Source organism: Topomyia yanbarensis, chromosome 2, assembly GCF_030247195.1.
Source record: "Topomyia yanbarensis strain Yona2022 chromosome 2, ASM3024719v1, whole genome shotgun sequence".
Taxonomy (NCBI): domain Eukaryota; kingdom Metazoa; phylum Arthropoda; class Insecta; order Diptera; family Culicidae; genus Topomyia; species Topomyia yanbarensis.
Window position 1 is genome coordinate 450,469,327 of NC_080671.1, and position 15,292 is coordinate 450,484,618.

The window sequence follows — 15,292 nt, forward strand, 5'->3', positions numbered from 1 at the left end:
CAGAATACTTAATTTAATAGTGTAATATTGAAAATATTATTATGATTTAATTGGCGGTGTTGAGAGCATTTTCAAGGAAGATTACATATATCAGTTTCAATAAACTGTGGGAATAAGTTATCCATAACTAATAGTAGTTTATTCCTAAATCTCCCTTCAAAATGTCAATTAAGAAAATTTCCATTTATATTCTATTCAAAATAATTGCTGTTCATATTAACCCCTAACAGAAAGTTGCTTTAAGATGTTAGTTGCAACATGCCCTGCGCATTCCGCATCGAGGAAACGGAGAGGGCTTATTGGGTCTTTTTTATGTTACATGTCTTTTCGTACTCTCGCCTGCCGAAACCAAAGTTCAATCATTCGTTAATGTTTCTACTATATATGAGGTGTTTGGAATACTAATGTTCTCTTTCCGTGTGCTGTATGTTTGTTTTTCTCTCCTTTTATTTCAGTATTTTTTGTCGTTCTGCTCATAATTATCACCATATCTAATTTCTTACTCTAATTAATTGTAGTATAAGAGTCGTACGACCATCTACATTTTACTGAATGATTGTCTAGGTAATGTGTTGTTTCTTCTTTCGTAATTACTTACTCGGTAACACTCAAAGGAACACGATAATTAGCAAATGAAATGCAGCGTTAAGCCCATGCGATTAAAACAACGCGCGCAAAAAGATACAAGCACTCGAGCCTTCCGCGATAATACAAACACGGTCGCAAACGCAATCATTTATGCATACTTACGCCCACGATCTCGCAGTCATATAAACGTGCTGGCGATTCAGGCGACGTGGTAGCATTTACGAATTTATAAACGTGATCTCCTGTGCTAACATACAAACGCCAACTCTTGTGCGATCATGAATCATACTCGTCTGGGAGCTTCGGTGATTCAGTGAACTTTTAACACCTATAAAGTAATAAACGCAGTCTCAAACGCAAACCTGGAAACGCCCATGTTCGCGTGATCATAAATCGGTCACTTCCATACCTTCGATCCTACAGTCTAGGTCGAGGCCTTCAATTGGATTATACAAACGCTCGACCCCTTCGTGATGATACACACAAGCGACCATGTAATCGCTATCATCCACGGACAATTACGCTCAAGAGTTCGCAAGCACAACGCGGTTTCCAGCGCGAACAAATAAACACGTATTCCTGCACGACCATGAAGTCTCTTTGCCACATTTGAACCGTACACTAAATATCATAATCAGTATGAGGGCCCGCTAAAATTGGCCGTTACTAGTGTTTTAGTGGGTAATATTCCCCGTCCTGGCTGCAATTGTAGTGAGTGATTCTGACAGGGAGTCCTTCAGAGAACTAAGCTCTGCAGCTCAGCGATTAAAGAATTTAAGAAACAATCAATTGTCCAGCATTTACGACCATGTGCAGATATTTTAATCGCTTTATTTTTTTCGGTGTGCCTAACCACAGCTAGCGCTTACTCGACTTGCGAACTTTCTTTTTATCATTAAAAATATTTTATGCTCATTCCTCGATGATCAATCAAAACATACCGATCCCATGCAGAAGATTCTTTGGAGAATCCGAAGCACTGAAAATCAAATTTTTATGTTTGGTATGTGCCCTTAGGCACAAAAAATGGTCCAGACCAAAAAAAATTCCATTTGAAAAGTTTTGTATAGTAACAGGTGTTTTAATTTCATCCCAAAAGATGGTTTCGGTTCAATATTCCTCGTTAGTAAACTTGAATTTCTGTGCTTACTACCCAGACATTGCTCGGTACCAACTAGTTTTTTAAGCGTTCACGTTAGAATGTGACTTTTTGGATTTCAGTGTCTAACTATGCGCCAATTTGGTGCTGGTTCAGACTTATCATCGAACTAGCATCAAGTTTATGTTAGTTACTGACGAGAAAAATCCAAAACCCTAAAAATCAAGCTTTATTGATATTTATATCATTTGATTCCATGGATTTACGAACTATTTATGATATTGGGAGACTGAAGCACTACAGGTAGACCATATTTACTGTGTTTGCTGCGTTCTAGTAGCATTTCGTGATGCAAATACCTCTACTACTATCATGTTACGAAAATTACTGACTTTAAATTAAAACGAGATTGAATAATCGTATTGTCATAGAGAAACGAACGTCACTACTTCTGCTACTCGCTTCTAGAATCGAAAGAAGAAGGGGTTTTGGCTTTATTTTTTGTTTTGTATTTATTTAATGACGAAAGAGGCAGTTATAAGACGAAGGTGAATCCATTAAGTTTCATCATTCATTAAATGGATATAGGAATTTTAGGCCCTGGTCACGATTAACATTGGAATGAGTTATACCACATGTATGTAAAGATTCGAATAATTACGAATGTTTCTTTAATTGATTTTTTTAAAATTACATTTACTTAGCAAAGTAGCATTTGATCAGTGCAAATGCCCATAAATTGAATATATGGATTGTAAATATTGTTCAGGTCTCCGAGGCATTGACATATATGGTTGAATTCGTGATAGAAGTTGATTTCAATGATGACTTCCGCTTTCAAGGTTTGCTTCATCACTCATTTCCTCGATGCTGCGCAGTTGCATTGTAGAGCAAAATGCACAATTAAATTATATTGCCAGTGAACTAAACCCAGCAATCGCTAATGAATCAATATGATATAGATTGATACCAAGAACTGCAAGATCCGGCCGTCTGCTGACGAGGTGGGATGTTTATTGAAAAATAAAATGTAGCTCTTTCTGAAGTCGAAAGTGCCTTTTGTCGAGTCTATTTTGTAGCCATGTTATTCTGCTCATATTCTAGAAGTTAAGTAGTATACAGGACAATGTAACCGAATATTGCTGCGGCTATCATTTTTGAATCTTTACTTAGACGTATACCAACAAAATCAAACTTGTAAATGAATTTTAGTGGCATATTAATACCTTTACTTTATAGATTGTCATATTGTAATTATATCAAATTTGTATTCTGTATTCCTAGTTTTAAGATCAGCTATCTAATTTTTACTCTTTATAGAAACTTATGTCCTCCATCTTCTAAATAGAATTGTATCCCTAGTTTTAAGATATCTGTGAAATTTCTCATAAATATTTTCCCCCTTTTGTGTATCAAACTATATTGTTAGTTTTAAAATAACTGTAAAATATTTCGTAAAATACTATTAAATACTATTATTATCTCATATTCTATCAGATTTTTAAATTATAGAAGTTGTTACAGACATATTTTGGAAATCTGGGTCCTATTCGATAAATTCACGTTTTATGCAGACCAAAATGTATGCCAAATTTCGATGACTTTGAGGTCACTGTCAAGTGCCAGATTTTGCCAGGCATTGTTAGTTAAATTGCCAGATTTTCTTGGAAAAATAGTGGCAACCCTGATTGTAACCCCCTAGTTTTAAGATACCCAAAATGTAAAAACAAAAGAATTTGGCACCGCCAAGCTAACGCATTTGTGCCTATAAAATAAACGAAATGAATAAAAAAAAATATTGTAATTATAATTTACGCTGAATGTTTCGTGTTCCATTCGTCAGTAACTGACACCAATTTACTGTCAGTTAGACGATATATCCAAACTAACACCAAATGGGCGTCAGTTAGACATTAAATCCAAACAGTTCACACAACACATGTGAACACCTAAAGCAACTGGCTGGCATCGACCAATGTCTCTTTTAGCTACCCCGAACTCCTGTGCTTCGCTAACCGAGACATCACTCGGTACCAGTGTGAACTGTTTGGATTTAATGTCTAACTGACGGCAATTTGGTATTAGTTTGGGTATATCGTCAAACTGACAGCAAGTTTGTGTCAGTTACTGTATCGATTTTGTTGGCTATTTTCGGCAAATTTGAGACTAAGAGAAACGAAAGCAATGAAATTGAAAGACGGATAGGTATTCTAGAGCGAATCAGTTATAAACTTAGAACGGAAAACTAGAACTAGGCAGGCTCATATGGGCATGATCGAAAGGAAATGTGAAGAATTCTTTGCCTTATGCAGAGTAGGAGTTGGGCGTTGCACCCAAGTCTACCGCATGGTCTATGGTAGAACATAACTCATCATCATGTTTTACCGCCGACGCCGTGTGTCAGTTACTGTCGAGTGGAACACAAAACATTTAAATCTAACTTATTCAAGTTAGGAGTAGTCAAACGAATCCTCGACACATGCACATGGGGTGTGAGCTAGCTCAGGTCGACATATTTTAGCTTTATAACTACGTGAAAAGATCGCTGAAAATCTTATGCGAAATCGACTATAAAAAATATGTGATATTCCAGTTATGGCATTGTAAAACGTACCAGACATAAACAAGGCACACAAGATCGTATGGCGGGAGGATGTTCTCCGTCAGCTCGACCGCTGGGGAATCCGTGGAAACCTAGGCCATTACATACCACGTTTTCTCAGAAAGCGCCAATTCCGGGTCGGAGTCGGCGGAAGTGAATCCGGATTATTCCCAGATATTTCCGGGATCTGTCCCTGCGGTCACCCTTTTCCTCATTAGCATGTAGACAATATACGCCACCCTCCCCAAATGGATATTCATATTCATTTACGTGGATGACATCATGCTGGTTGCGACCGGGAAGACCAAAGGCCGTACCAGCATAAAGTTGAAAACTGCAGTTAACGCCGAATGCAAGGGACAATATATGTTGGTTTCCGAATATCTACCTCCAAGAACTGCATATTCTCAACCGATTCTCGAGCCACCGACCGGCCAATCCAGATATCGGACACCCCAAACTTCTACAAAAATTACGAGATTACCGGACGGAGCCTCGCAGGGTTGAACAGCATTTTAGGCCCCTCTGTACCACGGATCCATCCAGACTACATCAAAACTACTGGTCGGCGGTACATTTCGGTCCATGTCGGTGAAAGATCGCTCTGGTGGCCCTCCGGCGGGCGCTACAGGTTCTCGAGCACACGTCAGGAAATGATGACTCGGCAACGATGAGAATAGCCAGAGAGGTGTCGGATCCCTCCTATCACCCCTAGCCCGACCACACCGAGTCCCAGATGATCCGGGCCGGAGGAGCGCCGTTCAACTTACAATTAACTAGTGGAGCGGCGATTCTCGAATCATTCTCATATCTACACCAACGGATCCAGGAAGAGGCTGACGAGGTCAGAGTCGGAGTCCGCTACGGTGGGACAGGTACACCCCTCCGCCTCCCGACAAAGTGCGATCTTTTTCGACGAATCTGCAGCCATTGCTCTGATCCTGTCTCGAAACCCAGAGGACACAGTAACCACGATCTTCACCGACTCCTTCTCGCGCTTGAAAACGGACGGTCCCGACACCCCTTTGTCTAGAACATCGAGATGAACCGATCCTCTCACCACATTATGCTGGATCCCCGGGTACTGCAGCATACAAGATAACATCGAAGCAGACCACCTAACAGCGCTGGGTAGGAGAGCCAGGAGGACCCTAACCAAGGAAGTTCCAGCCGTGGACATCATTCGGCACTTCGCCGAAGTCCTTAACAATAACTTCATCGACCACTGGCAGGCGTCCCAGGGACATCTGCAGAAAAGTAAGGGGATACCGGTAAAATGGGACGACCGCCCGGACTAAAGGGAACAGAAAGTCCTGGCCAGATTGCGGACCGGACACACGAAAACCACGCATGCTCACACACCCTCAAATGTTCCACCCCCTATCTGCACCACATGCGGGACCAGGACAAGGGTGAAACATATCCTCTCCAACTACCTCAAGCTCCTGGACCTCCGGACAAGACAGGTCATCCCGCTCTCTTCGACAACATCATCTACGTAGGAACCCACCCCGACCACAGTAGAAATGGGCCCTCTGCCACACACCTCGCCCCCACTCAGCCCTTCCCACAGTGGCACGACTTAGAACAAAAGGTGGACTAAAGTCCAAACTTTACCGTATCGGTTCAAATAGGACGTTTTTATGTAATTTTGGTGCGCTGAATTCGTTTTTGACATTAAAACATTTTAAAAATAAACATTTACCATTCATTAGGGTGTCTCAATTTTTTTTTCGAAATCGTTCTTAAAATTTGTGTATGTTAATTTTCGTGTGCTAAATCGTTTTTTATATGAACACTTGTAAAAAAATCATTATACATTAGGGTGGCTCAAATATAATTATTTTGTTGTGAAGGTTCAAAATTTTTTTAAAGAAATTTTTGTGCGCTATTTTGGTTATGAAAATATAAATTAACTTTACTACTTATTAGAGTGGCTCAAAAGTAAATGTATTGTCTTTTGTAATGATTTATTTCATTTCATTTTTTTATTTTCCACATTGAAACGAATTGATTGTCATCTCATTATGGGGTTTAAGAAATGACTATTTTGTTTTTAAGGATCAAATAAGATGTGTTAGACTAATTTTGGAACGTTTAATTCATTATTGGGTTACTTGACATGAAAACTACATTTTCATTCATTTCCAAAACAAACATTTTGAGCGTCTTAGTGGAATGTTGATTTACATTCACTAATCAAAAAGATTTTTTTCACAGGTGTGTTTTAAGTTACTTAGATTGCTTATTTCATATCTTAAATAAAAATAAATCCAAACCCCTTTTTTCGCGTGAAAATTAAAAATGGTCTTATTTAAAACCCTTAAGCTATATCAGTGCTATGCAAACTCTGATCAAAATAGTCTCACCAAATGACTAGAACTCAACTGTGTTCACTCAATTTGACAGTTATTGCATAAGTTAGCAAACATAGTTCCAGAAACATTTTATGGCATATTTCAGATGGTTAAGAATATTTACTGATTTTTAAACCTTCTTAATATCTTTACCACCTAAAAACCAAACTTCCCAATCGGTTTCTTATTCTTGATCACTAGTAAAACCCTTGTAGATCATGCTCTCAATGCTATTTGAAAGTTGTGTATGTATTACTGTCATTATTCTAGCTATAAAGTGATTATTCAAATTCAATATCACTAATAACCATTGACAGTTTTTTTTTTAATTTTGACTGCTTATCGCAAGTTTTCGCAAAACTAGCATAGACTCATATTAAAGAGAAAATTAAAAGCTTTCGAATGAGTATAGTGTGATCGCGGGCATTCACGGGCGTCGTTGTTGTTATCGCATTAGAAGTTCGAATTCAATAAAAAATCATTACAACCATTTATCTAAACACTAACTAAACCAACTAGTGACTAATTTTTGGCGATTTTGCGATGTAATTTTATCACACGGATAATTTTGGTGAAGTAATGCAATGCATAAAATCAACCGTTTCTTTGAAAATTAAAATAATCGTAGGGTAAGGTGGGGCAAATCCGACCTAGTAAATGATTTTGGCTGTAAAATGCTCATTTTACATCGGATCAAGTCGTTTTATACACCAAATTAAAGGTTAGACTTCTGGGCAACTTTCGATATATACCATTTTCTTCGTATTTTTTAGAAAATTTGAAGATACAAGAGTTTTACGAAAAAGTTCATTTTTGCTGTTTTCAAAAATGGTGGGGTAAACCCGACCGCCTATGTTTTTGGTTGATTTAGTACAAATATTACCCAAATTTTATGGTTGTTCAATGATAAATAGATGAATGTTATGTTATTCAATTGTAACATGAAGAAAATGCAATTCAATGTCAATCTTGGAATGTCAAAATCACGAGCAGTAGCACGTAAAAATATTCCCATTTGCATCGGAGTAATTGTTCGATGAATACTATATTCATCACTTTTTTGTGTTTTTCGTTTGTAATTATGAACCATTGTGCAAAATAATGATAAAAAAATATTTTTCAGATTGATAAATAAACATTTCCTTTGCAAAAAAGCGGTCGGATTTACCCCATTATTTAGAGGTCGGATTTGCCCCACCGCATCATTTTTCGTTACGACGCAATTAAAAAAATTATGAAAAAAGTTGGACTAAATTAATCTATGCATTTTGTAGGACTTAAATCAAAGAATTTAAATCCACTTACATTTTTTATGCTATCACTTTAACAATCAGAAATATCTTGAAGGCAATGATGCACAAAAATCAAATCAAAAGTTGTAAAAACACACTTATTGTCGTTTGAGCTTCTCAATGTAGACTAATAAAATGCTGTCATATCACCATTATGATTATTTTCGATGCTCTATACGACAACATTGATATTAGTTCTGGTAGTGCTTCCGATTTTCGATAACAGAGGAAGGTCGGGTTTACCCAACGGTCGGATTTGCCCCACCTTACCCTATGTAGTTCCTATGGTCAAATAATGCAAAAAACACTTGAGTTATGACCTTCAAAAAGCTGTCAAAAATCCATTTTACGTTCAAATCACCTAAAATCTCGCGAAAATGTCTCTGATGGCTCAGCTGATACGAGAAAAATACTAGTGGGAATATCGCATAACCTTCATATACGGACTTAAGTCCGGGCTCGTCCCACTGTGCTTCCCCCTTCCGAGATGGGGAAGTCGCCCGTAGCAATTTTTGTTGCCGCAACTACTTCATAACCAGTTTGCAACAATAATTCCATACAATTCTTATTGCAAACTGGTTATGAAGAGGTGGCCCAAACAATAATTTCTGCTCGGCTCCCCACCTGCACCAAATAAAACCAGCTATGAGCCCTCCCTTCCGGTGTCTGAGAGGTCGTCCATGGCCCAAATAAAGCACCAGACAGCGAGAACTCCAATGAAGGCATAGCATGAGTTCTCACCCCCTTCATGCTTCCATTTTGGATCACTGTGCATTATTAGCACCGCCCCATTGGATGTCTATAAACGATGGTATTGCATAAAATAATTTGCCTGTAAGAAACACTCTTCGGTAGTGGACCAGCAACAAATTGCATATTGGCCCATACCAATCAGACCATTCGTAAAATCCAGCGGCGTAAACGACTGTTGGCAAAGAAAGTTGCTAGCAATAGTGGACAGTTAAGATTTCAGTAGCAAAGCAATCTCTTTTTGTAACTTGCCTTCGTTAATTGTTATCGGAATCTCCAATACTGTATTTCCGTGGGAATTTACAAAAGGAAAATGTGGACCCCATATAAAAAAAATATTTAAAAAATATTTCGAAAAAAGCATATCTCGCTATTATATCTATAGAAAGCAATACTGCAGGGTATTTTTGTATTATATTGGAAGAAGTTAACAGAAACAAAATCCGACGAATTCGACAGGACTAGATTTACTCTTGGAAAAGACCTTCAAAAACGGCTGAGATGTCGGGCAATCAGCAAATATATCGTTTGCCTAAATTCATAAGACTCAAAAAGCCGTAAGCACCTCCGAATATTCCGTAACCAGGCGTCAAATCATATTGAATATAACGAAAAACGAGAGACAATGTTGGGTTACGTGTTCAATCATTGAATCGTAGCGTTGATCTGTAAGGATTAACTTAAAAATGAGTGTGGACAAGTCCACTAACACATACTGAAGCGATAAAATCGGCACGTTAATCCCAAGTTACTAGCCACAAGATGCAACCAGTAGCAACATTTTAGTCACTCTCTCTGATTGCTTATTGTCGTGCCTGTGCCGTTTCGTTGCGTCGTGTGTAAAAACGCCTAATATGCTACTGCTAGTTACAATATTAGGTGCTTCTATGAATACTACCTAAGAGCGAAGCAAAAATAGTTATTATATTCGCATTCGGAACCATCATACTCTTGGGCCACTCGTTGTGAATGATAATTCAATTAAAAAACAACGACGCTCCATGTACACGCATCTTACAAAATGTTCAATTACAAGATTTTGTAAAGCTGTGCGATTCCCACCTTCTTTAAAATTATTTTCAAGCTAATTTGTTTCTGTATCGTAAATTATTTTTCTACCCTCTGGTTTATGAAACGACATCCACTCGTAATATGGCATATTTTTAACAAAATATCCAGGTCATCCAATTATCTATTCAAGGTAAGGTACCCTCGGGACTAAGCACTCTTCATATATATTGATATATTTTCCCCTCAGCGGAGACAGTCTGTCGTTCATCATCGGATGGCGAAATAAGCCAGCAGTTTATTATCAACGGTTATCAATTATTCATATTTATTGCACAACAACGCTATAAAAATGCAAAAAAGGACACGCTATTGGCTGGTGGAGGAACTTGCGAAGGCTTCGACTGTAAATCTCATTAATGAGTTAGGGTTCCCCTTCTCTGATTTCAATCTGCGACGCTCGGGAGAAGGACCAACTTTTTACTCCAATTCAAAAATTTTATTACAATCATCTTCGCCGGCCAACGTCCTGATGAGGTCTCTAAAAGTAACGCGTTGGAATCAGCAATACAAACAAACCAATCGGCTGCTTAATTTTGAGGCATCATTGCCGTTTTTCTAGCCCTCTCACCGGCACCGCGACCAAAATCAAGCGCGGCGGAGGTGAGATTATGTGAATCATTGTTTAATTACCGGGGTATTATTTTTCTTCGCTTGCAGACGCTAATTCCATCGGCACCGCAAAACTTTACCGTCGAGAAGATTCTGCCATCGACGGAGTCCACCTTCCTGGCGCTGAATGGGTCGCGAGGACTTTCGATCCTGGAGCTGCCCCGCCGCTGGGGACCCAACGGACAGTACCAGAACGGGAAGGAGTGTATCATTTGTCGGTAAGTCCTCGTTCAAGGGATGATAATTTGCTCGCAATCGCTGGCAAGAGGCGTGCTGAAAGTATACGGCGTGGGGATTAAAGTTTGCGCTTTGCCTGGGCACTGTAAGCCACGGACAAGGCTTAAGAAAATTGGTCAAATTTCCATAGAATAGCAATAATATTAACACCGAGCTGACTTTCGGTGGCAAAGCCGTATTAAATAACTGGTCGTAGAACTATAATAAACTGCTCGGAAGTAGCTTCCAGCAATTGACACGAGCACGAGTTGTCACGAGTCAAAATCAAACGAGAAACAGCCAAACTAAAACAAAGCTCATAGTATCCGAGGAAAAAAGGAACCAAATTCTACTGGAGCACAAAAACGTTCATCTAAATTTCATTTGATTTAATTTTAATTAGATTTTGTGTTTAACTAGCAAAATCTACACTTGCTCAATCTGACTTTCTCTCGTCGGTTGTCGACACATGCTTCCTCACCGGGGCAAAATCTTCCGAAGCACACATCCGATGCCGGAGCTTATGAGCTTCCGATTTTCCACTGGCACTAAAAAACTCATTTTGTCGAAGCTTCCAACGGCACTTCCCATTCGAAAACACTTCCTTTTCCAGCTTACTCCTCCAGCAGAAGGTCCAGCTCTCCATCCCCATACCCATGATGCAGCGACAACATCATTCGAAATGTTTTATAAGTTGGAATTGTTTTCCAACCAAGCTCCCCCTTCGCCACCACCATCTCCATTCATACAACCAAACGAATTAGAAGATTTCCTTCGGGAGGGGAATGGGGGGGAGAAAGACATATCATATATTAGCTTCGACTTCACTTCACACCACACCGGGGCGCTTGTCAACGCTTGCCGCCATACTATAGGTACGGAGAGATTCAGTCTATTAAGAAAGTACCTATTTCCGCTTGCGAAAAACGAGCGATTATTTGACTTTGAAGATATTTTGGGATTTGCTCGGTTGCAGCCGGAGGCACCGTGGAATATGAAGTTTGTAATTGTGGAAAAAATACTAATATTTAACGTCTGGAGCACTCTTAGGAAATTGAGGTTTTCCATTCAGTTCATTCTTGATTTTATTTAAAATTATCTTCAATCTTTTTAATTAAATATTTCCAAATGATCGCATCGCGCACTCCATGTTTCGTCTATAGTTGCTATTCCCCATTAAATCGCGAGTCCAAGTTTATAAACCGAAAGCCACTAACATCTACCGAACAACAGAACCAAACCAAACCATACAATACGTATGGAATTTGGTGGGATTTGGAGGCATTTAATGAGTGTATGGCAGCGGTACCAGCAGGAGCTGCTGCAAAACAGCATTTGGTGTTTCTAAATAAAGTAAATAAATAAACATACCAAATTTCGCTCGAGTAACCAAATCCCCACCTCCCGGTGAAGCAAATGTAGTCGGAAACTAATGATGATATCGAGTGCAGGTTGCAGTAGGTAGGATAGGAAAAGGAAGCCACGAGTGAGAGAAGTGGATTTAAAGTTTTTATTATATGTGAGGAAAACAGGCTCGGAGGAAATTTCCCCTCTCATACCGCGACCATCCAGGGCACAGACATCGAGCGAACGATGGTGGAATAGAATTTATTCCCACCGCATATCAAACTACAAAATAGAGACTGCTGCATTGCTATTATTAAAAGATTATAAGAGGCTGGGAATGGTGCTTTGGTGTTTTGGTGCGAAAAGTACCGCTTCACACAGTGGTCACAAATCCGAAAAAGGTGGTCAAAATATTTTCTGGCTTTCGAAGATGTTACAATTGCGATTTTATAATACTCTTGAAGACCCTTTAAAAAGTTATTAACTTTGGTATGCTTTGGTTTACTATAAAACATAAATTGTTACTTGGGTGCTTAACTCTCCGGCAGTAACGTGATTATCTACATTTAGGTAACCGCTTGAAGCTCTAAGACGATTTCGCCAGAATTTTGGAACAGTGTACTGCGCTGCTTCCCGAGTGTTAATCGTCTTCAGTAACGTCACGTGAAACTTCATTAATGGTTACTTAATTGTTTTTAAAGGAATGTTACCACTTTTTAAATATTGTTTCAATCAATAAAAAAAAAATTTGTAACCGTCTTAATGTAGCAGCTAATCCCTTCGTGATTATCGCTTATTTTTAGTGCATTCTAAGAAGTGATTGAGTTTCTAATTTAATTATGGATTTTTATTTTCTAAAAATCTATGACATCCCCAATACGACCTTTTAACAAACCTGTTTTAATTCAACTAGTGGATCGTTTGTGCCTTTCTCATGTATCGAAACTACCATTTAATGGTTACATTCAATAAAACATTGTGGAAATGTCTTTTACATTCTTATTACACTCGGTAAGCACGACTGTCACGAACCTGATAAGCAATATGTCGACGCTGACACACTTGAAACAAACAAAAATGTAATATTGAATTAGCTCAAGCAGCGTGAGTTCAATGTTGTCTTCAGGTTAACATATTTTGAAATGAGCGGGATGGGTATAATTAGTGGGAGGGGAGGATGCGTCGGGAACCACCTAACATATTTTGGTATACGGGGTGGATGAAGGGAGAGCAGGTGTGAGGTTGGTCTGTAAGGGTGGGTGGTGTGAGAAGGTGGGGGGTGAGAGGAAGGAGGGGAGTCCATCTTCGAACGGCATATTATACCTTCTATTTGTGACCAGGTAAATTGAAAAATGTTCAGTCATTACCGAAGTGGCTTTAGTTCTATATTTGCCCGAAACCCGGACCTTCTGGATTTATCTTCAATGAACAATATATTCCAAGAATCTTTGATTTTCCATCAGTGATCTAGGCCAGCGAATCGAAGTAACATGATTTTCATTTCAATAGATTTTAGACCTCTGAGGTTTTACGACTTTCCGGTTTATATGAGAGATTTCTAAGAGACCGCAATATCCAACCTGTAACTCCGGAACCAAAAGTCAGAAATGAATAAAATTCAATGGAAATCAATGGAAATATTAAATCTTTCATTTGAAATCCAGTTCGCACAAATCGGTTGAGAGCGTGTTGGGAAATAGGTGTAGCATTAGCTCAGTAACTTAGTGATTTTCCCGGGAGCATCAAGATCCATCATAGGTGGCCAATGTGATCAAAGCTACTTTGACTGGTCGTTAGTGATCTAGAACCAAGTAATGTTGAACCGATTTGAATATGTATCACATCATTTGGACTTCATAGGGTCTGCTCTACCCCATTTGGCATAATGTGATATGGCATAATGACCATTTGGCATAATAGTCAGTTGGCATAAAAGTGACTTGGCATAATGGCAATTTGGCATAATGACCATTTAGCATAACACCATTTGGCATAATTTTATTTGGTGTATTTTTTTTATTTGGTATAACATTGGATTAACAATAAGTTAGCATCTAAGGATTTCATTCTACTTATGTAAATTTTAAATAGAAATTTTGACAATCTTTCTATTTAAGAACAGCTCATGTTTAAAAGAAGGGAAAATCATCATTAATTTATACCGAACTATCTAGTCTGTACTTATCCTAATTATTGAAAGATAAATGACATACTTTACTGAAAATTCATCCTTCTTTTAATTATGAGCTGTTCTTTAATGCGAAAGTTTGCAAATTCCTAATTTCATATTTCCACGATTTATGATATCTTACTCAAAGCAAATTTTAGTTTTAAAATTCTTGTGTAAATAAATTCAGTAAACTACGCATTTGTTCTGTTTCTTTCGATAGTTTATGTGCAAATTAAAACAAAATAAATTATATTCAATAATTTTATTCGTGTTCGCCGTCATAGGGATTAGAAAATTTAATTTAAAAAATCATCTTTATTGCGAGCCCAGATTTGCTGCTATTGCTTGAAGATAATCAATAGTATCAAAATTTTGTATGTTCGTAACAATTTTGCACAGTTTCGCATCAATTATCCGATCTTTGGTACGACGCTTCTTCTCGGAGGTTAGTGACATATGCGCCAAGATTTGTGAAGTGATAAGATTTTCCTCTAGTTTCAGTTCTGCGATGATATGCATCAGTAAGTTCAGCCGGTGCTGATGATTTGATGTTTGCGTAGGCGTCAGATATTTTTTCGGCAGGTAAAAATGCGAGAGCATCTGTTTTGCCTTTCTCATATAGAAAGGTTAAGCAATTACTCTGGAAATTAGGGTTGTCACCCCTCCGGGATTGACCCGGAGACTCCGGTTTTCGGGAGCGATCTCCGGGTCTCCGGGTTTTACATAAATTTCTCCGGGTTTGGTGGGAAGAAGCATAGGTTCAATTTTTTTGGAATTAATTGATTCTTTACAAAATATTTAAAAAGTCTAAATTAACTATTACTCTGGTTCAAATTTATTTTTCCCGACCAACCCTTCGATTCAAGGTGGCGAATAGTTCACCAAATATTGCTAATTTCTTTCATAAAGCAATGAAAATGAAAAACAAATAAAATTGACTACAAATTAACTTTCCGGAAGTCGCGCTAGTGCATTGAGTGCACGCTGCACGGAGGGCCTGAGTGACTCAGTTCGTCGAGATCGGAAAAAGTATGTGTGTGTATGTGCGTATGTGTAAAAAAATGCCAAGATTTGATACACTCAAAAAAATTTTTTACTTTTTTCGATTTTGGTACATTTTTGCCTTTCTCATATAGAAAGGTTATGAAACCACTCTGAAAACCGTCAACCTAATCCTAATATTTTTTTTGA

The 15,292-nt window shown here is 38.4% G+C and overlaps 1 protein-coding gene across 1 annotated transcript in view; it reads left to right on the top strand.

Moving 5' to 3' along the window:
* Positions 1–15,292, top strand: part of LOC131685772 (nuclear pore complex protein Nup88) — a 236,965-nt gene that overhangs the window by 46,500 nt on the left and 175,173 nt on the right. Inside the window, exon 2 of the mRNA XM_058969715.1 lies at positions 10,417–10,586. Coding sequence (XP_058825698.1) covers positions 10,417–10,586 — 170 coding nt within the window. The remainder of the gene's footprint in view (positions 1–10,416; positions 10,587–15,292) is intronic.